The 24274-nt window shown below is 43.9% G+C and overlaps 1 protein-coding gene across 1 annotated transcript in view; it reads right to left on the bottom strand.

The window, feature by feature from the left end:
• LOXHD1 (lipoxygenase homology domains 1) overlaps positions 1–24274 on the bottom strand; it is a 133062-nt gene that overhangs the window by 3858 nt on the left and 104930 nt on the right. The window contains exons 36-39 of the mRNA XM_030466835.1: positions 22209–22386; positions 15783–15968; positions 2974–3144; positions 1743–1881 (exon numbers count right to left, since the gene is read on the bottom strand). Of these exons, the coding sequence (XP_030322695.1) occupies positions 1743–1881; positions 2974–3144; positions 15783–15968; positions 22209–22386 (674 nt within the window). The remainder of the gene's footprint in view (positions 1–1742; positions 1882–2973; positions 3145–15782; positions 15969–22208; positions 22387–24274) is intronic.

Here is a 24274-nt window from a genome sequence, read left to right as displayed (position 1 = left end):
TCATTTCCATACTTAAATTTAGTGTTTTATCCAATTAGGGGTGACAGTTTAAATTGTTGCCACTAGGACTTCCCAGGATAAACTTGAGCTCTTCCACCTACAAAATCAATTTGCCCCCTTACAGATAAAGCTAAAGGATGACTAATTTCCCCTCAGAACTTACTCATTCATTCTTGACAGATACTCTGTCTGTTACACACCTACCCACCATAGATGCATTAAATTTTCTGGTTCAGCCACCCTTCCTGAAGTTCAGTTTGAAAACAGTTTAGAGAAACAATAAGTCTCTTTCAACCTCCTGTCTGGCTACCTGTCATGTCCCCCCTATATGTGCTAGTGTTATCTCCTTGGACAGGACCTTATTCCAACCTGCCTCCAAGGATGGACTGTGACTAATACTTCGGAGCATGTTGTACTTATCTCCATTGTAGACACCATCACCTGAAGGTGAGGAGGAACCTCCTCCTGATCTTTCATGTTTCACTTAAAATCTCAGCCATTCACCAGAGTCGACATCAGCTATAATTTCACCTTGCTTAACAGAACCACAAGAAAAACCTTTCCTTTCTGCAAAGAAACAGAACCTCAAGAGTGTCCATAATTTTGAAGAGATTCCCATCTCCTTAAGGGCATACTGTGCCCTGAAACAAAGTAGAATCATTGAGTCATGGAACGGCTGAGCTGGGAAGGGAGCTCAGAGCTCATCTCCTCCAAGCTCCCTGCCATGCCCAGGGACACCTCTCATCCAGACAAGGATGCTCCAAGCCTCATCCAACCTGGCCTTGAACACCTCCAGGGAGGGGGCAGCCACAGCTTCTCTGGGCAATCTCTTCCAGAGTCTCAGCACCCTCCTGCTGAAGAACTTCTTCCTCAGATCCAGCCTCAACCTCTTCTCCTGCACTTTCAAACCATTTCCCCTTCTCCTGTGGCTGGACACTCGTGGGAAAAGTCCCTCTGCAGCCTTCCTGGAGGTTCCCTTCAGGAATTGGAAGGCAGCTCTGAGGTCCCCATGGAGTCTTCTCTTCTCCAGGCTGAACAATCCCAGCTCCCTCAGCCTCTCCTCACAGCAGAGCTGCTCCAGCCCCTGGAGCATCTTTGGAGCCCTAAAAACAAACCTGTCTCACATCTGGGAACACTTTTGTGCCACATGGGAGAACAAATCTGCCCCACATTACATAAATGTGCCAATGGCTCATCTACACATGAGGCTGATCCATGGCTTCTCTCACATGGCAGTGAACTTTCAGCCCCCATATTTGTCTGTAAAAGTGATACCTGAGCAGCTCTGTCAACATTTAACCTCCAGCTAATTTTACTTTCTCTCCAATTCCCACTGAATCCCAGTGCGATGCTGTACCAGGAGCTAAAAGCACCTCCAACTTCCTTTTGCTCCTCCCAGCTCAAAAATACACAGAATAAAATAATACACAGCCCACCAGAACCCCTTCTGGAGGGACTAACACAAAAGGGGACACACACACACATACATCATCTACATCTCCTTTTACCCAATGCCTTTTTCTTACCACTTTTAAACCTGTTCTATATCTGCTCATCAGAAACTAATTTTACATCTTCCTTTTTTTCCAGGTGAGAAGCCATTAGGCTTCTTTTGGAAGGGGGGTGAGAAACAGCAGGGCAAAAATGCAATCCTCTAGACCACCCTGGAGAAGAGATGGCATTTGTGGGAGACACACAAGAAGGTGGCAAGTTCTTCTGGACCACCATATAGCCCCAACTACCTTTCAAATCGCCTTTTCTTGGAGGAGTTTTCCATAAGCAATTCCTTTGAGCGGCCCATCTTTCCTTCTAGGATGATCCAGATGTTTTCCTTTGTTTCTGCATCCTCTCTGTCACTCGTTACTGTGAGAATCTCATAGGCTTTAAAGGATAATTAACACACACGTTAAACAGAAAAGGAAGAACAGATGGTTAGAAAGATCTCTTCATTTGGCTGTCACTTTGCTTAAAAACTCCCTTCCTAATATTTATCACAGCACACAGGAAAGTATTTTCAAAATAAGGATGGAACCACATTGAAATCTGTGGGGCTTTTGTCTACTACATGTTTTGGACTCCATGCAGGGATAGACTGCATGAAAAATGCTTTATCAGGTAGCAAGAGTAGATGGAGCTGCTCTTGAACAATCTGTATCCAGCTTCCTGCTGCACCAAGTACTCCCTTTTTAGCACAGCCCAAATCCTACAGGTTTTATGCCACTATTCCTGACAGGGACAGTGAGAGTATCCATGTACCCAGTAGGATGTCCTTTGATACTGTGCTGGCATGTAAATACCCCAAATAGCAATCACAAGGATGATTTTTTGCAGGGGCGGAGTGAAATCACACTGATATAAAGTGATAATTGACTCTCCAGGACTCCCTGCAGCAGCTTGCTGGAGCTCTTGAGATACACTTTACATATCATCACTGCAGTTAAATAGCTCTTGCTTGCTCACCACATAAGAGACCAGTGTAATTACTTGGCCTCAGCTGAATTACCCAGAGCAGACCCAGGGCTATGGGGTGTTAAGCTCAGCCATCATGTTCAGATGGGATATTAGAGCTAGCAGCCCAGAATGTGTTCAGGAGGAAGCTGGAGCTATGTTACTTATAAAACTTTAAGGAATGAACTTATTTTCCAGCTCAAAACTCAAGCCTATTATCTCTAATGAAACCACAGCCATGTGTCCTTATGGCTTACTGCTGGCTTGAACTGCTGCAGATGGGCCCCTCTTAGGTTTCAGCCAAGAGTAAGATCTCTTTCTTCCTCATAAATCCTGACTTTTTTTCTACCTTATCACAGCATTACATTTTTCAACTAAAGTGTGCCTGAAGTCATCCAACCCTTAAAGCCTGTAAGCACCAACCCTTCATGCATCAGCACCCCTAGGGGAGCAGCTTGTAGAAGATGTGGTCTCATAACCTCCTGAGGTCCCTCAGCAAACACCACAAGCCAGCTCTAAACTTACTGGTACGTTCCTTCAGTTCCAGGATGTCATTGTTGGCACAAGCCAGTTCCCTTATGAGTTGCCCATCATCTTCACCCTTAGCCAACCAGCGGTCACACTGGAAACGAAACGTCTTGTCCATGGCAGAGTCTGTCACATCAATGTACTCCAAGTGCCAACCTGGTGCAATTCCTAGTAAAAATAATAATAATAATAATAAAAAACCAAAATTTTCCATGTTTTCTCACAGCTTGATAAGGGGGTGAGACACCTCTCCTCAGTAGCACCCTGCTGGTGCTAGAAACGATTGGTGTTTCCTTCAGGTAATGTCAACAATGAACACAACCTTGTTCTGACGCTGAAAGCAAAACCATCTTGCTCAAGAACAGAATCTGGTCCAACTTCTAGGGTCAGGCCAAGTTTTTGAGAAAATCAGTGTCTTTTGATCACAGACAAGGTTCTGGATAAACTAGATTTCAAGATCTCTGGCCAAAGGACCATTCCTTGTCCTTGCCCAGCACTTTGTAGGAGATGGGGCTTCTGCAGTACCAGAAGCAGCAGTGGTGAGCTGGCAGAACCAGGGCAAAAGTTTAGGGGGTGAAAGTGAATGGAGCTACATCTGTCACAGAACCCACAGCTGGCTTTTCCTTCCATTTTATGTGAAACATGAAGCTGTCAAGCCAAAGGAAATGTTCCACCTAGCCCCCTACCTCCCATCACATGTCTGTAGCTGTTAAAAAAGATACAGCAATATGGACATGGTTTGTGGTGCACTCCCTTCACATTTCAGGAGTGCTGGGTGGCCACAAGCTATAGGGTTCAGTGTCTTTCCCTATAGCCTGAAATTTCCTGAGGCCCTTTGTACTTGGAAGTCAGAAGGTAAATTACAAAATTACAGCTTGCTCCTTTGACACTGCCAGCCAGCAAATGCAAGGAAATTATCCATGCTGTGCTGGCTTTGCCAAGCAACCAGAGTGAATTCACTAATGCTGTGACTGGACATGAACACAGAACAGGCTAAAGTGTTGGATGCTTCAGCAAGGACAACCTTATGTTTTATGTGTTGTTTTGTTTGTTTGTTTGTTTGTTTTGGGGTTTGGGTTTGTTTTTTTGTTTGTTTTTTTTTTCTTCAGTGGAAAAGCAACTTGAAAATGAAGAAAAGGGCATTTGGGGACTATTTCCTGATTTCTTTTTTGAAATAGAGTAAGTCCTTATTGTGCTTGGGGGGACAGGAATTTCTGGCAGTTCTAGTCACAAGTCCTGTTATTAGTCAGACAAAGAAAGGTAATGCTCATGATGACAGATCTCTGGTGACTTACTATTTACACCCCAGAGACATTAAAAAGCTCTTGATCTTCCAAGAACTCACTGCCCTCTGCCTACTTCCTCAGTTTGCAAATATTAATCTTTAGGCCTGAAAAGGAAATTATGGTACTTTTTTTGAGTTACATCAACAAGTCACCCTACTCCTGTGCAATCCCTCCATATCATGTGTTGTCAGTTTTCTGCCAGCCTCACACCCATCCCTACTTTGTACCATGCCTTCCTGAACCAGCTACAAAGCACTGACCTCAACCAAAGACACCACTTGCCCCTCACACTTTGGGGGCACAGAACTGCAGAATCATGGTGGCTGGGGGGGACCTCTGGTTAACAACTCATCCAGCTTCCTGCTTAGAGCAAGCTCAAGTGAAACAGGTTCCTGAGGGCTGTGTCCTGTCAGGTTTTTGATATCTCCAAAGAGCAGACACTCCACAACCTCCCTGGGCAACCTGTTCCAGTCTTTGACTAACTGTGCAGAGGAAAAAAGCTTTTTTCTTATGTTTAAATTTAATTTCCTGTATTAATTTATTAATTTCCTGTAATGGCCTCTTGTCCTGGGCCAGCCACTGGGGAGAAGAGTTCTGTCTCCATCCTCTATATGTATCATCAGATACTAGTTCACATCGATAAAATCCCTCTGAGCCTTCTTCAAGCTGAGCAGTGCCAGCCCTGCCAGCCTCCAGGGAGAACTTAGAGCACTATCCAGCTCCTGAAGGAGCTCCAGGAAAGCTGAGGAGGGACTTAGGACAACGGCACGGAGTGATAGGACAAGAAGGAATGGTTTCAAATGGAAAAAGGGACATTTAGGTTAGACATTAGGAGGAAATTCTTTGTTGTGAAGGTGCTGAGCCCCTGTGCCAGGTTTCCCAGAGAAGCTGTGGCTGCCCCATCCCTGGCAGTGTCTCAGGTCAGGTTGGATGGGGCTTGGAGCAACCTGGGCTGGTGGGAGGTGTCCCTGACCATGGAAAGAAAGGGGTTGGAACTGGATGGGGTTGTAACTTTTAAGGTCTCTTCCAACCCAAAGCAGTCTGTGATTCTATGAAATTGAATTGTCTGTAGCTGTTAAAAAAGATACAGCAGGATGTGCTGGATGTTTTGTGGGACTTTGTCAAAGGCTTTGCTCAGGTCCAGGTAAATGCTGTTGGTTGCTCTTCTCTTGTCTGTTGATATTGTGACTTTTTCATAGAAGGCCACAAGATATGTCAGGCATGATTTGTCCTTGGTGAAGCTGTGTTTGTTACACCAAATCACCTCTTGAATTATCCTTCTGCTTCAGCCATGCCTCCAGGAGGATCTGCTCCATGATCTCACCAGGCACAGAGGTGAGGCTGAGCAGCCTTTAGTTCTCTGGATATTCCTTCTTTCCCTTTTTGAAAATGGGGGTTGTTCTTCTTTTCCAGCCAGTGGGGACTTCACCAGACTGCCATGACTTTTGGAATATAACAGACAGGGGTTTAGCAACCACATCCATCAGTTCCCTCAGTACCCATGGGTGTATCCCACTGGGTCCCATGGACTTGTTCACTTCCAGGTTCTTCAGATGGTCACAAACCTGATCTTCACTTACAATGAGAAGTTCTTCCTTCCAGCCCTTGCCACTGTCTTCTGTGACTTCAGGAGTGTGGCTGCAGCCCTTGCCAGTGAAGACTGAGGTAAAGAAATAATTGAGAACCTCAGCCTTCTCCATATCACTTGGTTCTGCTGTTTCCTTTCTGAGGGGGCCCACACCTTCCCTTGGCTTCCTTTTTCATTAATATTTCTTTTTTCTATTCCCCTTGGTGTCCCTGGCAAGATTTAATTCTAATTGAGCTTTGGCTTTTCTAACCAGGTCTCTTGCTGCTTTTCTTGGTGTTCTCTGCAGAAGATGGATTTTTCAGCTCTGGGCTATTTATAGAGTAAGTTCTGGGCTCTGTCAGGGCATTGACATTGAAAATAAAATACTAACAGGGTGTTCCTTATGGCACAAGGGTACCTCTCCTTTTCTTAATGGTTGGAATCAATGACCTTAAAGGTCTTTTCTAACCTAAATGATTCTATAAGATTCTATAAATCAAACAGCTCTTAGAAAAATGTTTCTCTTTCCTCTCACTAGAGATGTTCTTTCCTTTTTCTTCCTCATGGTTACCACCTTAGGTTAGGAGTCCTGGAAGCTGTAGAAGTACCCTGTATTGCTTTCTATTTCACCAGAGAAATAATTTACCCCTAGAGCAGCACATCTTCTCACCCTGCCCATGTCCCCTGGTTCCAGGAGTGGTCACATCAAGGGTTCCATTTCCAGAGCATGAAACTCATTAAAAGTTGATGTCAAAATGGAAGGGGCTGAAATGGTTTGGGGCTGAAGAAACTTTTCTGCTTACTTCAGAGTGGGAATTTAATTTATTTTTGCATTGATCTGGTAAAGATATGGAGTCTGTATGTGAGAATTTCCACTGAGCTGACTGCACATGCTTGGGAGAACACCAATGGAAGGAAAAGAAGCTGTGCAGGCAGAAACACCTTCCAGGTCATGAAATCCTGGTTTCAGGATATTTCTGTTTACATGGATATCCTTGTGTGGATTTTGCAGAGCAATGGGCTCACAGCACCTCAGATACAACATTAAGGGAAATAACTCTAGGGACATAACCCTAAAGGAATCAAATCCTCAGCACAAGGTGGTTTATGAAGGGGGCATCAGTGAAGAAATGAGGAGAAGCTGGAAAAGTGGTGTGGATGTGTCCTGTGTGGGTTTAGAATGGCAGATGAGAGTGTTTGTGCACAAAAAGCAAAATCATAAATTCATTATAAATTTTAATAATGATGTGATTGTGCTGAAGGACACAAATCAGGATCTCTAGTCTCCAGTGTAAGCACTGGGCCAGGTACTTATTCATTGGCATTTACCAGATCTAGAGTGATAACCCCAGCAGTAGTTCAGAGCTGGCTTAATTACTGAGCAGGGGTTGATGTTACCTCCCCTACCCATAGCTCCCTTTCTCACAGCATCCCAGGGATGTCCCTGCTGGAGGGGGAACATCAAACACACCTGATGGGGAAAGTGTCAGGATCCCACCCCATGGAGAGTGGGACTAGGATGTTGTGGAGTGAAGTGATGACTGCCCCTCATCCATTGCTAAGCCAAACCTCATCTCTTGTCTCAGGGATCCTTCTGGCTTCGTGTTTTTATGAGATAAGAACATTTTTCTCTCTCTTTCTTTATCAGGTTTCTATTTTTCCCTTGCCTGGTCCAGCTGCTCCACACTGTTTTCCAGCAGCAAGGCACAACGTGACCTTCTGGCTTATCTGGGAGTTGTTTTTCACCAGAGAGCAGAGAGAATGTTGAATCTCTTTTCCCACACTGAGGCAGAGCATCCTGCTACAGGATATAGCAGAGTGGAAGGAATTTCCCAGGTCCTGTCCCCTGCTCACAGAGCCTGGCTGTGCAGGAGAAACTGGAGGATGTCTTCAGCTATGGCTCATCAGCCTGTTCCCTGGATACAGATGGATGGATGGTGAAACCTGATTCACTGTGAAAGCCACAGCTGCTCTATCAGTCAACTTTTGGTGCTTGCAGAAGAGTCAGAGCAGATCTGTTTGCATTCTGTTGGCATCTCATCCAACAGTACCAGGAGAGCAGAGGTGCACAAACTGCATCAATGCCTTAGAGACCACACTGTGCTTTTCCACAGTGACCACAGTAAAAACTAGGGACACAATATTTGTCTCCATTTCTCTTTTTGGAGAGAAGAGATGCACTTATTTCAGCAACCCCCACTTGATTATGCAGCTCATGGTCTTTAAATCAGCTTGGCCACCACTGTGCCCATGTGGAAGATCCCCCATCACCACAACAAGTTTGATGTTTGTAACAAAAGGTGCTTCATTCTGGGTCTGGTTTGCTGCCATCAGAATCCCCAGCAGCAAACACACCCTCAGAAAACCCATGGCCGTGCCACGCAGGCTCCTGAAGAGTCTGCAGCTGGAAGGGACATATTCTACAGCATGCAAAACATTTCAGATGTAATTAGAGGAGGAGAAGGGCTTTGGGGAAAACAGAATTGTTTTGCTTGCTTGACTCTGGCAGTTGAATAATTTAGTGTCAGACAGAGAAATATATTCTCTCCCCCAAGTGTCCTTATCCAAAAGAGCACTTATTTGTCCCATTTATCCTCCTCCCTCAGGCTGGCAAACAGGTGATGCTGTGTACATCTGCAAGGATTTTTTCACAGGCAGTGCTAAAAGTCTTGTTCTTCCCTGATGCTGGACAGAGAGGTTGGATTGCAAGCTCCTTGTCCTGCATCTCTGCAGTGAGATTCTGACTCTGTGAGATGAAACACAGGCAGTGGCATTGCTGCTCCATGTCACTGAGGCCCCACCCTGCAGCAGCACCACAAGTTTCCTTTGCCTCTCTTGGGAACAGCCACCATTTACACCACCTGTATTCACCCCTAAAATATGCTGACACACACAGAAGTGAAAATAACCTGAGCAGGAAGAGAATCTGTTGGATTCACTACTCACCAGCCAGCTGGTCCCTCTGGACTCTGTCTCTTGCAAAGCAAGAGATGATGGGATCAGATCTGGGCTGGAAGATCCATATCCAGGCTTGGGTAGTGGAAGTTGTGTCCACCTTTTTTAGCCATATTCACTGACCTCTCCCTCTGCTCCTTGTCCATCTGTAGCAGATCTTCTTCAGTTTGGTTTTGGAAGCAGCTGATGTCTGCTCAAGGATAATAGCTGCCATCACTTTTTTAAAAGAAAAACCCTGCTGGGATTTATGTCCCCCTCCTTCTGGGGACATTGATCATGGGCCAGTGAAGAATCGCTTCTTCAGAACCATCAACCAGGGCTGCTTAGCCCCCTAACTGCATGTTTTTATAATATTTTTTTCTTAAATTTTCACCTTTCCTGATATGTAAAGTAGTAACCATTGCAAACACAATTCATCAGCCTCGTATCCCCTGACATTATTTACCTCCTGCCTGGTTAGGTGACCATCCATCCCTAAACCTCACCACGTGAGACATAATCCAGAAAGTGGTGGGAATTTCAATAGCAGTGCTGGATCTCCAGAAATGGAGAGCTAATTGCGAGCTGTTAAAATCATGGTATCTAGCTTTGCACCAGCACATCTCAAAACCCTTTAAGAAGGTGAATAATTTTTATCTCCAATTTACATAATTGAAAATGAGGCACGGGGACGTGATTTACACAAGGTCATTCAGCAAGACAGTGGCAGAATAAAAATAGATCCATTTTGTTTGTGTGTCTCTCCTTTAGGATCATGCCAGCTCACACCACAACGTTTCTCATCAGGGCAGGCAGGCAATGCAAAACCTCTCACAACCTTTGACAGGGAAAAAGCCTAACATTTGGGACAGTTCTAGAAAACTGGTCTGCTGTCCTCCCTCCCCTGCTGTCTTCTTCAGTCTAAGATCTGAGTGAGATCCAATCCACCCATAAATTACTTTCAGAAACACATCACCCATCTTGCAGATAAAGTGCTTCTGTGCAAAAGCACTTAACAGCTCAGAGTTAACAGAAGATTTAACAGTTTCTCAGATGATATTCCTGCACTTGAACTATATTTTGTGTTTCATTGAGACATACTTGATGCAAGAGCATTTAACAAGGGTGCAGGATAATTTGTCCCTAAGTGGAGAAAAAGAGACTTGTAGGAAGAGAAGCTTTTACAGAACTGATAATTCTATATCTACACCTGGACCTCTGGGCTCTTTCCTCTCTCTAGTGAAGGGTTCTGCAGTTACAAGAGATTGGGAAGATCTGAAGGACTCCTCAAGGTCGACAATGAAGTCTTCACCTTCTCTCCAAGTCTGCTGTTTTGTCTGTTTACTTATTTTTTTTCCTACTTTATATCAACTCCAGATTACAAGATGTTTACTCTCTTTTCTGCTTGCACTGTACAGCCTTAGCAATATCTTTTTGATAGGACTGTTGAGTGTGAGAAAGAAACCTGGCCTTGAAGAGAGAGGAAGGTCCATGGCACTGAGGAGAGTTCTGTGTGTGGGACCTGAGGTTTCCCAAGGGACTAAACCCAGATTTGGGCAATCTGAAGGGTCAAGCAGCCATGACATGGTTGCTGGCATGCTACACAGGGATGCAGCTTGCATGCCCACTTCTGCCATGCCTAAGTTGTTGAGTTCAATCTATGCAGAAAGATGAAAGAATTGGTGTTGTCTTCCTCTGTACAGATCCATCAACAAAACCAGGGGGATGGTGGGCTCCCCCTTTCTTTGTCAGTTTTATACCTGCTTTTCTCTTCCTCTCTTTATTTTGTTCAAAGCAGAAACAAATATGTAACAAATCTGCCCCAGAGGTTATAAGACACCAGTCAAGTACTGAGAAAGGCTTCAAAAAGTCCTTTTATAGTCTGATTGCTGAGCTAATCCTTACAAAGAGCTAAAAGGGAAGAAGGGGTTTCCCAGAGAAGCTGTGGCTGCCCCATCCCTGGCAGTGTCTCAGGTCAGGTTGGATGGGGCTTGGAGCAACCTGGGCTGGTGGGAGGTGTCCTTGCCCATGGAAAAGGCTTGGGAATGGATGAGCTTTAAGCTCCCTTCCAACCCTCATGATTTTTAGGTTTCTTTTCATAATTATGGGTGAGAAGTGCCAAAGAGTTTTGGTATCGGGTCTGTGAATTGCAAAAATATATTTCTGGAAAAGCTGTGTACTGAAATTTCAGGGTCTGGACAATTTAATATCTGATCTAAGATACTGATCCTTAAAAAGTAGTTCCTTCAGAGAAAGAAAAGGGCAGACAAAGGTGTGTGAATGTTTTTTGAGTTGAGTCCAGGTGAAGAAAGGGGAATAAGATACTTTCTCCATTGGAAGAGCCCCCTTAATGCATCACAAGGGCACTTAGGCCATGTAAAAGTCAGAGAATGTCACAGCAGTCAGAATAATTGAGAGAAAAGCCTTGTCAAGGCGAAGGAAAGGTTAGGTTGAATAACCTTGTTATTTACTTTCGTCCTTGCTCCTACGAAAACACTGAGAAGTCTGGTTTATCCATAATTAGGCTCTTTCTGGCTCCCCTTGGCTGATGGCAACTGAGATAATCAAGAACACAAAATTAATGACTTTAAAAAGACTGCCTATCATCTGGGTTCAAATCCACTCAGGCAGATGAGGGAGCTAAATCCAGATTTCCTGTATCTTCTTGTTGCAAAGAGAAAAAGGCAATGAAAAAGACAAAAAAAAAAAAAAAAAAAAAAAAAAAAAAGAGGGTTGAGAGGGTGGGATGGGTGTCAAGGTAACTACTTTTTAAGGTAAATATTTCCTGTACTGGGATATTGGAAAAATTTACACCATTCTTCCAGAATGGTGATTTAGTTCTTAAAAAAGAGAAAAAACCAGAGGCTTATATTTAGAAAGCCAGCATTTCTACAGACCTACAGATACTGATCTTGCATAAATGTAGAAGTAAATGAACTGAGATATGAGAAAATACACAGTGCCTATCTGAGATCAGGAGATGGGGAGTCTGGAAAAGATTAAATTTGCTCAGGGAGTCTAAATATATTAGGTTGAACAGTATCTTGAAGTAAACAGGGGCAAGATAAAAAGACATGGAGCAAAGCTGAAAACTAAATTTCATTCACAGCAATTCATTGTTACCAGAGTCCCACTGGTGAGCTCTAAACATCTGAAAAATCTGGGAGAAGTTCCTTGGAATTACAGCTGAGAAGTGTCTAAACTGCCTGTTCTCAAATGAGCACTGGTTTCCTCCCTAATTAATTTTCCCGAAGTCAGAGGAATTAGATAGGGGCTTCATTCCTCCTTTACATCTCATACAGAGATGCCACTCAGCAGGTTTTTCTGAGAAAATGGCATTTCAGAGCATTAAATTGGGACCATAAAACTGACATGCTTTTCCAGAGGAGGCAAACACAGTGCCTGCAGTTTAAAAACCTTCTGACAGTCTTTGCCACTGCAATTACTGCCTGTTCAGCTCTGAACACCCCACTGCAGCCACATTTCAGTGAAAGGATAAACACAAGTGGGATGTCAACTGGGAGCAAAACCACTGTGGAGAAGCCTTGCTGAGGGTCAGGGATGCTGAGACGGCAAAGTAGGTCTCTTGTACAAGCCATGCAAACGTATTTTAGCCTGAAATAGAGGCATATTGGTTGACTTCTTGCAAGGACTAGAAAGAAAAAGAAGATAGTACCTATTTTACGATAGCTAGTAGTTTCCTTAACTAGCTCGTAGATGCTCGAGGTACATAACGTGCATCAAAAGAGTCTGGTGATGCCATTAAGGTTGATTATCAAGAAAATTAGGGCCAGAACACCACCCATTCATGTGTTCAGCTTGTGAGGAGCAATGGGGAAGGCCAGTGTGAAACTGAGTTTCAACAGGCAGAGAGAACATTTAAGTCCAGAATACGTTTAGAAAACGTTTAGAAATGTTTAGAAAAAAGAAGGTAGGGAAAGGATGATCAACATCTGATGCCTCGAAGTAATGGTACATAAAAACACATCTTTTTTCAACACCCAGAGTCCCCAAAGCATCTGATGAAGAACATATAAGACCCTCATCCCCTGGCCCCACTACTCCCTTCCGAAATATAGAAACAGGAATTCTAACAAGTGGCACAGCAAATTTGTCTAAATTATACAGGGGGAGCAGGCATATATACCAAGGTTAGCTATAGCCTGGGATCCCAGCAGTAATAAATACTCAGCCCTCTCAAGAAACTGACATGCTGCATTGTGTGAAGTTTTAGATGGGGTATGCTTTTCACCATGACTAATGCAAGAACAATGGAAGACAACATATGTTATGATTTAAACTACAGTTGCCCTTCTTCCTGAGGGAAAAAAAAAGAAACAACTGTATTTTTGCTGAACAAAACCTGAGCATGTTGTTTGTCCAAGGCTTAACGCTGCAGTCAGCTAGGTCTGGTAAAAACTCTGTTACTTATAAATGGAAACCAGTGATACGAGGGAAAAGAGGAAAGAGAATATGAGGTTGCAATGTGTATTTTTAGCCACAGAATCCCAGAATGGGTTGGGTTGGAAGGAACCTTGAAACTCATCCATTCCCAACCCCTTTCCATGGTCAGGGACACCTCCCACCAGCCCAGGTTGCTCCAAGCCCCATCCAACCTGACCTGAGACACTGCCAGGGATGGGGCAGCCACAGCTTCTCTGGGAAGCCTGGCACAGGGGCTCAGCACCCTCACAGTAAGCAATTTCTTTCTGATGTGTAATCTAAATCCACCCTTTTCCAGTTTGAATTTGCTCCTCGTCGTCCTGTCACTACATGTCATAAGCACAAGGTATTTTTTCTAGTTCTGGATGCATGATTTATTATCCTAGCTGACTTGTGGTGGTTTTCTCTTAGCAAATTGGAACTAATTGAGCCTACTTACTGCTTAGCCTAAGGCTGAGCTCTCTTACTTCCCTTTGCCACTAACCAAGGAGATGCAGGCAGCAGCTACCATAGCTCAGCTGCAATGTGGTCACTCCCCAGATAAGCAGCATCAGCAGTGGCAGGGAGGAGGTGAACTGTGATCACTTGTGGCAGAGGGAAAAGGCAGCAAACCCTCTTAGATTAACAGGACTCACTTGCCACAGGGCAGAGACCAGACCCATGGGACCCATTGCCACAGGATGCTGTGAGTGGTAAATGTCTTCCTGAGGTGCCTGGGCAGGCACTTGAATAAGAACATTTCATAGAAAGTTACTTAACAGATAAAAATAATACCAGTTCAGGAGGTGCCTGAGCTACAGGTAATAAAGCTGCAGAGGCTTGGGGAAGGACTACACATGGTCACTCATTTCCTCCTCATCCTGGGGCACCCAGTGATGCTCCTGCTGAAAACACTGCTGGGCTTGAGAGGCCTCCATCTGATCCATTTCTCATCTTCCTACATCCCAGTCCTAGGGATCAGCTCTGACCTAGTGGGTGTATTCTGTTCTGTTAACATCACCCCTTGCTAGGGAGCCACAGTGCCTCTGTGGAGACATTTTAGCTGGTGACAGAACTGAAAACGGAATCTCCAGTTTTAGCTGGTATATGGAACTGAAAATGAATCTCCAAATCTTTGTTGATTTCTTGTTGATCTCAGGACATCCAAACCACCCCAGCAGCTGCAGAGATGCCTGTCTGAATAGCTAAAACTCCAGTGGATATTTTGGTTTCTGTGTCTAAAATGCAGATTCAGGTAACAAGTGTTTTTGCAGCTAAAATCAGATAAAATCAGCGTACTTATTTCATTCAGCACCAGCTATATGACACGGTGTTACAGAGGTTAATCAACCAAATTGTCCTGTGTTGTGGGAGTGATAAATATGAGTCCAAAGCTTGCAGTGGCTTGGAATAAGCAATCCTGTTAGATGAATGGTTGTACTTGCCATATTTCACAGTATATATACATATATATATATATATATATGTGTGTGTGTTTAATATAAGGAGGCAACCTTCCAGTGGGAAATTCTCATCAGGAGGCAGTGTCTTTTGTTAACATGGCATGAGATGCAGCCTTCCTCATCTGCCAAAACTTGAAGTCAAGAAAATGATGGCCAGGAGGAGCCCACACTGAGATAAAACCCCAGCCCAGACATAGATTCACTGCCTCAGTACAGCCTGGTAAAGTCTGAGTAGTCCTGCTGCCATTCCTCCCAGGACTATAATAAATACTGCATTAATAAATAAATGTGTATATATACATGTATATATATTTATATAATATATAAATACATCATATATGTTTTATATATCTAATAGATAAATATATATTTAAACATATAAACACTATAATATTCAATACTATAAATTAATACTACTGCCCAAACCACTACTGACCCTCATAGATCTCTGGGGACCATGAAGCTCCACCTGACAGGTGGCCCTGCCGTTATCATTAATGCAAACCATCATTAATGCAAGATCATTTCTTTTAGGTGAAGATGAGGCAGGAAGAAATGACACCACAGCAGTGTGAGTGATGCATTTGTTACAAGATGCTGCATGGTACCTGAATAACAACACAAACGAGTGTGTCAGTGATGCTCTGCTCTTCCTGGGGTGTCCCTCAGTAGGGAAATGTCAGAGTCTCTCTCAGCAGGGCACTGCACACTCACCACACGATGCAGTGATTTAACAAAGATAGACACAGATCTCCATTTCTGTCTTCTAAAACTCACGACGTTGTGCCAGACTGCAGTATCTCAGGTGTTGGTGTCAGGGTGGTAATCACGAAATTGTTGGGACAGAGCCATGGTGGCTGATGAAAAGGTGCTGCATAACCAAAGCTGGGGTGTTTGTTGGGATAACTGGTTGGATGGTTTTCCTGGAGGTTGGAGGACCTGCCATGATCCACACTGCAGTGGTGGCCCCAAGCTCTGACTGGAGATGGAGACCCCTCAGAGCAGAGACCACCAGCAGGCATGGGCCATGATCTCCTGTATGAAATGTCAGTCCAGATAGGAATGAAGTTGTCTTTCCTGGAGCAAAAGTGCTTTCCCAGCCTCTCCCCCCTCAAACCAAGCCACTGCCCTGACCTTTGTTGTCGTGCCAGATCCGCACTTTGCAGAGGTCTCCCAGGCTCAGCATGTCTGAGAAGTGGAATTCATCCATCTGGTTCCTCTCAAACTTGTTAGACTTGTTGGACTCCTTCAGAGCCAAGGTCCCGCTGTCCCCGTGCTGCCCAAAGAGGATTAAGGACACGTTGGCATCAGTGCCTGCTCCTGGAAGGAAAGAGCAAGGCACATCATCAGGAAATTTCCTGCAGTGCTGGGCTGGCACCCAGACTCCAGCTGCATGGAGATGGAGACATCAAAGGCAGTCTGGAGGAGATTGCAATGATGATCTGGTTTCTCTGGGCACAGACAACAACTTCTGGTGAACGTGTGCAGGATCCTGCAATGAGGAAATCCCATGGTATCTAACAATCTAGCTCTTCCAGACTATCCTCCAGATACAGCTGGAATGTTTTCTCCTTCCATTTAAGGTCTGGTGACCATGATTCCAGCACTGCCAAGGAGAAGGAGCTCTTGATGGAGCACTGTGGATTGCATCACTTTGCAGAGGACATCAGTGTCATAGAATCACAGAATGGTTTGGATTGGAAGGAACCTTAAAGCTCATCCATTCCCAACCCCCTTTCCATGGACAGGGACACCTCCCACCAGCCCAGGTTGCTCCAAGCCCCATCCAACCTGGTCTGAGACACTGCCAGGGATGGGGCAGCCACAGCTTCTCTGGGAAGCCTGGCACAGGGGCTCAGCACCCTCACAACAAAGAATTTCTCTTAATATCTCATCTCAACCTCCCCTCTCTCACCTTGAAACCATTTCCCCTTGTCCCGTCAGGCCATGCCCTTGTAAAAGCTTTGTCTTGCAGATTAAACTACATGATAGGACACATTTCCCTAATCTAAAGATCTAGAAAAGAGAGAAATTAATAGGGGGGGGAAAAAAAAAGTATCATGACTCCCATTTTTCCAGGGTTTCTTGGGAAGCAACACGTCTTACCCAGCAACACCCAGCAATCTGTGGAAGAGTGTTAAAGAATAGGTTTTAACTTTCTTAGATACACAGTGTTAGTACCCATTGCCCTGGCCTTTCCAGTAGGACACAGTCCCTTTTCTACACTGGTTTCCTTCTGCAGCTCCACACAAGCTCTTCCAAGCTGTCCTGTGGCACACAGGGGTCTGTCTCGTGCTGTGTTGTGTGGCACAGGGACTGGGAAGCAAAGTGCAGGTCATCAACCAAACCACTTCATCATCTTGTCACCTGTTTCCCCCTCCTCTAAGTCTTCTTTCTGTATTCCTGTTTCCCAACATATCACCCATGCCACATTTGATGGAAAAAGTCACAGTTCCTCACACAACAGTTTGTCCCAACAGCTCCCACCTCTTCTTATTTGCATGTTAAGGAAAAGAATAATTTTTAAGATTATCTTTATTACCTGACATTGAAACTCACATGCCAATGACTGCTCATATTTTGTTGCAGAAGTTTTCCAGACTTCTGGAGAGTTCAAGGGCAATCCATCACCTTCAGTGACCTTACAAACATGAAGGGGCTACCACAATTTTATCTGGTATTATTTAAAATTTGACCAAAATTAACTGTTTTTTTTTAAAATTTATTTTTGATGGTAAGAGAACAGATCCATAGAAATAAATTTGATTCCCTGTGATCAAAAATTCATTGCTGGGTTAGAACCTAAACCTTTAAATTTTGGAAAATGAAAATTAGATCACGGAACACAGATGTGTCTTACAAATTCAGTTTCTGCTGCCTTTGGTCAGATATCCCAGCTCTGAAAACTCTAATCACCCGTCAAACCATTTATTACACAGGAGGATAATAAATCCACTTTCAGGCCCCATGGACAGCATGTCCCACAGCTCCATTCACAGCACAATGCAGAGACAAAGTTGGAGGGATGGAAAACTTAGAGAAAACCACCACTTCTTTGGGATAATTGTTTCAATATAGAAATTAGGAAGAAATCACAACTCTTACAAAGGGACTGGAAAAAATATTAAAAGAAGGGAAAAAGTGAAAAAAAAAAGGATAAAAAGAGTCACACAGAGAAAAGTCAAAGTAGCACTTGCTGTCCACGTGAAAAATTGCCTATGTTAAATTGGGGCTAATTTTCAGCAGTTCCCTGTGAAGGACTTAAGAAGAAAGATAAAGCATCAGGGATTCAGCCAGTTCATCTGGCAGTACCTGTTATGACCCTAAAGCTTGCTGAGGTGAGGAACAAAGCAAATGAAAGTCCATTTCCTTACAAGGAGTAGACTCCCAATTAATGGTAGGTCTCAAAAAGCACAGAAACAAGGTTTTTCTGTTTCTCAGCAAAATTTTCCCTGCAGGAAGAAGCTTATGAATGCCTTGCGTCGTGACATTGCCCTCACAAGCAATTAGCAGGAGATGGGAAAGAAAAGAACAGAAATTGCTGAATCAACGTGCATTTCACCTATTTAAGTCTCCCCCAGTTTTGGCTTGGTTTTGGGTTTTGGTTTTTTTGTTTTTTTTTTGTTTTTTGTTTCCTTTGTTTTTGTTTTAATTTTTGTTTTTTGTTTTGTTTGCTTGTTATAGTCTTGTTTTGGGCTTTTTTGGTTTTTTTTTTTTGTTGTTGTTGTTTTTTGCTTCTTTGGGGTATTTTTTGGTGTGTGTGTGTTGTTGTTATTAATTCCAGGAAGCTGTCAGGAACATTTAGGAACTGTGACAAATGAAGAAGTGAAGGTACTGGGGTTGCACAAGACTTAACTGGGAATGAGTGGAACAGCTCATGGGTCAATACTGGGTTCTGCAGAACTGGGTTCTGCAGCTCTGAACTTCATCACTGATGGGGCAGAGTCCCTCCTCACCAGATTTCTGGGTAACACTAAGTTTTGGGGAGTGACTGAATGGCAGAATTCCAGCCCAGAAGGTTTCCTTCAGAAACCTGAGGACTGGGCAAGCAGAAATTCTGTGAAAAATGGAATCCCAAGGAGAAATGTCAGGTGCTGCATCAGGGGTTGAAACTAGCTTTGCACATGCTGAGGAGCTGAAGAAGACCCAGAGGTTACAGCAGAAACATTCATATCCAGGTTTAATCTGAGCCAACAGCAAATTCTCAAGTGTTGAATGCAAACCAAGTATTTGGCTACTTCAGGAGGAGAGTGGCCAGCAGATAGGGGAAACTCTGATCCCCTTTTCTTGACACTGAAGAGCCCATGGTGCCAGTTTGTGTCCCTGTGCCATGTCAAGGCACTGAGGAAGGCTCAGCAGATGGTTGTTAAGAGGGACAGGAGCTGGGGAAGAACTGTGAGGAGACACCAAAGGAGATGAGCTGGGGGGCTTGAGCAAAGGCCCTTTGACCGTGTGGAGGGAGAGTGATAATGACAAGAGGGTCATTTGCTGTGTGGAGATGTCAGACTATGCCACAGTGAGCCAAATTGCTGGGGAGATTCAGGTTGGGCATCAGGAAAAAAAAAAAAAATTCTTAGGAAGTTGGTGCAGGTCTGGATCAGGTGCCTGGGGAGATGGTGGCATCACCATTCCTGGAGGTCTCCTAGGCTCATTTGGGCAGACTCAGCTGATTTGACCTATTCCTGGCAATAGTTCTTTGAGCAGGAAGATGGATAAAAGAACCTCTAGAGCAGAGGCCTCATTCAACAAAAATATCTGTGATTTTATCATTCCTGTTAAGCAGCTGCATCATTTTTTAAACAATCACAACCTTCTGAGGGCAAAGAATGTCCTCCTTTTGACTTGGAGACTTGGACAAGGCACTAGGAACTGACACCAACTGTCCTAAATTATGTCATTTGTGGGCTGTAGCTGAGCTGACAACATAATAATTAGTATTACAGCAGCTGAGGGAAAAAAACCCTAGTTTGTTAATGCTGAGAGAATGAGGAAGAAGTATTTATTCTTTCTCCATCTTTATTGCACTACCATGTATGTGATGCCTGCATATATAACACAGGCAGTCTGTGTGACCAAAACTAACAGGCAAGGACATTTTTGTGCCACAGAAAGAGCCATCATGTGCCCCAGTCCCATCACAGACCTGTCCGTGGGTCATAGCTTGAAGAAAATAATATCCTGGTTTACTTCTCTTGTAAGATCAAGAGTAAATGAGGACCTTGGTTTGAACCAAAGATTGCTGATCTGACCTGTGATGTGTCTGCTGTAACAACCACTTCTCCCACTCATCTGTGTGTACCCTGAGAGCTGTCATGTGGGGCACTTCTGGTGGTACCTGGATTTGACCTTTGGAAGGGAGAAGATTTGACCTTTGCAGGAGAGAAATCCTGCCCTGGTGCAGCCTCTGCAGGTTACATGATCAGAACTAGTTGGATGACTTCTGGAAAGCCAAACTGTGACTCAAAGACCTCTTTGAGGAAAAAGTAAAGTGGGAGTAAAAAGTAAAAAGTTGTTAAATATGTACATGCTGGGGAGGAAATGACTACTGGTTTCTAGTTTGCTGCAGGACATTTTCTGTGGGATTAATTTTCACTAACTTTGTCCATCTAGCCGAGCTTAATTGTGCTGGCTCTGTCTGAATCTGATGAAGAAAGACTGTCAGAGGCTCTCCAAAGGATAGTCCAGACCACTGATTAAGGCTCCTTTCTCACATGAATTGACCAGAGAGAGTCTAGACTAGAAGGATCTAAGAGCAGAAGTACAGCTTTTTCTTTTTTACTGAGTGACAAATAGGTGAGATGAATGTTCTATTTTTTTTTAATTTTCTTTTTTATTTCTCAGCCCTGGAAAGTTGAAAGCTATTGCAGAGACAAATTTTGTACCTAGAAATAAATACATCTGATTCTATTCACTATGGAGTATTGCTGTCCCTAGACAATGTCAGTGTGGCAGGAGATGATGGAACATGTTCAAACTAACCATGCCTTTTTTCCTAAACTGGACCAACCAGGAGTAACCATGGAATACATAATGATCAAAGAGGGGAGTGTTCATGAATTGTACCCTCTTTGGATGAGCTGGGTAAAGTTCAGCATTAAGCCATGGCTGTGCATGATTTAATCACAAACAGACCCTGAAACCTCACTGTAATCTGCTCAGTCCTGCTGGTTGTTGCTGTTCATAATGAAATAAAATGTTTCATCATCATGCAAAAGGAAAGGGAAGATCTGTCTGCTGTTGCTGTCATCTTCTATTCTCCTCTCGTTTCTATTTCCATCACCTTTGTGAGCCAGGGCTGCATTACAGAAAAAAAGGTCACAGAAAGATCTACCATTGTTCCAGATGGATTGCCAGATATACAAGCAATTCTTCCTTACTGCTGACTTTGTTGGGGCTTTTTTTGTTTTGTTTTTGTTGTTTTTTTGGGGGGGTTTTTAAAAGTTTTATTTTATTTCATTATTCCTCTATGTGTTTTTGCAGACAAGAAGCAGACAGAGCAGATAGATAAAAAATGGTGAGATGGCATGAAGACACTCTGCCAGGGGAATCTTTTTATATTCTCAGATCAAACCTCACAAGCTGCATAAATTACCACCAGCAATTCCAGAAAGGAAAAAAAAAAATATATGTATATAGAAAGAGAGAGCAAGAGACAGATAGAGATTAGGAGGTGATTATGTGCAGAATTCCCTTTTAGAGGGTCAGCCTTCCAAGGAAGGTGTCTGCAGGACAATCTCTTGCTTGCCCCATTTTGGCATGAGGCAGCTTTTACGTGGCTGCAGCTTTCGTTCAGCAGCCTGATAGAAGTTCTCATGAAAAGAGGCAGGGATCCCAGGAAATGACAGAGAAATCCCATTTCTTTGCTCTCACAGCTCTGCAGCTTCCCTTATGCTTCAGCCTCTTCTGTCTGGTGTGCACTTAGGGGTGGATGCTCACCTGTCCGTAAGCATTGGAGATAAATGGGCTCAAAACACCTTGAGAAGATGGGTGAAAAGTCTCTTTTCTGGACACTTTCCAAACCTGCCTGGATGTGTTCCTGTGTGTCCTGCTCGAGATGATCCTGCTGTGGCAGGGGGACTGGACTAGGTCATCTCTAGAGGTCCCATCCAAACCCTAACATTCTGTGATTCTATGAAGTATTGCTTTTCTCTTTGGGCAAAGTAGATAGAGCTGACCAAGAACCTGGAGCCCACCATCTCTGACCACAATCTGGTTTTTATACCCTGTGTATATGGACTTCAGCTGGCCAAAAATGAAAACTGGGCTCCTGACCATTGCAACACGGTCTGGGAATAACCTCTGTTAGGGTTTCTTTGGAGGAAGCAGCAAGCAATGAAATATAAGTCCTGTGCCTAATTATTTTATGCCCAGTGCTTAGATGAGGATGAGTCCCACAGAATAACACCATCATGATGAACAGCCAGGCAGAGTTATTGTGTTCTGCAATAGTAAGGCTAAATTATTTTTAACCAGCATTTCAAATTAAGCAGAAGACGTTTCCCACTGGTAAAGATCAAACTTCTTACTGAAAGAATCATAAAATATCCCCCATGGACATACCTACAACATCACTGGTTTTAACCTGAAGGCTGTATGTCGTGTCCTCCATCATCTGCTCATCATTTATCACAGCTGGCATCTCACACTCAAGACTGCCTTTGTCATTTTTCACCTTTGACAGCCAGTCACCATAGGTAAAGATGGCCACTTCTTGATTAGTCAGGTTCTTCAGAATGATCTGTGAAGAGCCAAAACAAGGGAAAAAACTTCAGCCTAACTTCAGCTACCATTTGAGTGAGGGCAAAGATTAAATTCCTGCAGTGCACAGTGTGGTAGAACATGGGGCTGAGCTTCAGAGTCTGTACAGTGCTCTTCTGGTATGGGCAGTGTTTGCTGTGGTGACTTGTCCTTAGAAAATGGTCTTCATAATATTTGACCTTTTCACACATGGAGTAAAGCACAGGAAGAAATATGCTCCTCTGACATAGGTCATGAACAAAGCCTATCCCTAAGAATGTCAGACCTCCCCTGGAAGCCAGTATGGAAGAAGAAGCAACAAAGCTCCAAAGAAGCAACAGAGAGTCACTGAAAACCTCACCAACCCTCCTTGAAGTACAGAGCATCTTTCTTTCACCTGCAAACACACAGCACTCATTGTGGAGATATGCAAACCATCCCCACACAAGTTAAAGCAACACACAAGATAAAATTAGGCCAGCACAACTTGATGCTTCACACACTTCTCCCTCTGGGAAAAGGTGACAGAACAAACAGTAGGCAACAGATATTAGTCACACTGCCTAATGTGTCACGAGAAGGAGCTGAGATGCTGTGGTGATAAGAACAGAAGAGGAACCTATCTAACACAACCCAGTAAGCTACTCCAGCAAACACCAAATGAAAACTGAGTGTGGGCTCAGTGGAGCATCACTTTACTGGGAGAAAGGCATAACAACTTGCCTACATCAAAAACATAGCAGTGAATTCCCACTAAACTGGGGGAGTTGGAAAAAAAGAAAGGAGACAGAGCTGCAGGTCACAATTCCTGCCACCATCTAACAGGAGAAGAGACCACTCCTGGGTGAAGCAGTGCATGCTGAAACAACATCTTGCAAGGCACATTGCAGCGAAGCCCATGGAAACATGAGCCCAGATACATCAGAGACATGTGATGTGATATGAGGAAGAAAAGGATCATGGAGTTATGGAAAATGTTAAGTTAAAAGGGAAACCTGGTCCAAGCAGGGCTAACTGCAAGGCCATTTCCAAGGGATGTTTTGAAAAATCTTCAGGGGTGGAGATTCCCTCAGCAGTGTGCTCTTCCATCCTAGGGCTGCATCCCTCTCCTTGGGAAGACTCTTTTTTTTTCACAGAATCATAGAATCATTTTGGTTAGAGAAGATGTTTAGGAGTCAAACCATTAACCCAGCACTTCCAAGTCCACCACTAAACCATGACCCTCAGCATCAAATCTACTCAGCTTTTAAGTCCCTCCAGGGATGGGGATTCCACCACTGCTCTGGGCAGCCTGTGCCAGAGCCTATTTTTCTTACAACCAGCCAGGATTTTCCTTGCTGTAGTTTGTGTTCATTGCCTCATGCCCTTTTACTATTGACCTCTGAGAAGAGGCTGGATTGATGGTCTCTGTAACCTCACTTCAAGCAGCAGGAGACTGCAATTGGATTCTCTCTTTGCCTTTCTCTCCCAAGGTTTAAAAACTCTATTTACCTCAGCCTTTCCTAGCAGGACATGCTTCAGCCCCTTGACCATCTTAGTGATCTTTCCCCTGCACTCTCATGTGTGATTCTAAGAAACTTATAAAAAAACTTAACTTGAGATAAAATGTGCTCAAATTCTGTCCTCAAACTGCCTCCATCCCAGTCCATGCACTTTTGCTGACCCCAACCAAGCTCTTCTGTAGCCTTTAGCAGTTCAAAAGAAGAACATTTCTCTAGGTTATAAAAAGCCACTGTAAAGAGAGCAGCAGCTACACGAATCTGCAGCAATAGCTGTGATATTTGTGCATTGTACAGCTCTGTGTGTAGGGCACTCATCTGGGCTTTTCTCTCTGCCTGATGTTAAACAGGGATCTGTGTGACAGCACCTTCATCCCAGAGGTACAGGAC

This window comes from Calypte anna, chromosome Z (assembly GCF_003957555.1).
Source record: "Calypte anna isolate BGI_N300 chromosome Z, bCalAnn1_v1.p, whole genome shotgun sequence".
Classification (NCBI taxonomy): domain Eukaryota; kingdom Metazoa; phylum Chordata; class Aves; order Apodiformes; family Trochilidae; genus Calypte; species Calypte anna.
The sequence above is the reverse complement of the archived record's forward strand: the minus strand, read 5'-3'. Positions and strand labels throughout refer to the sequence as shown.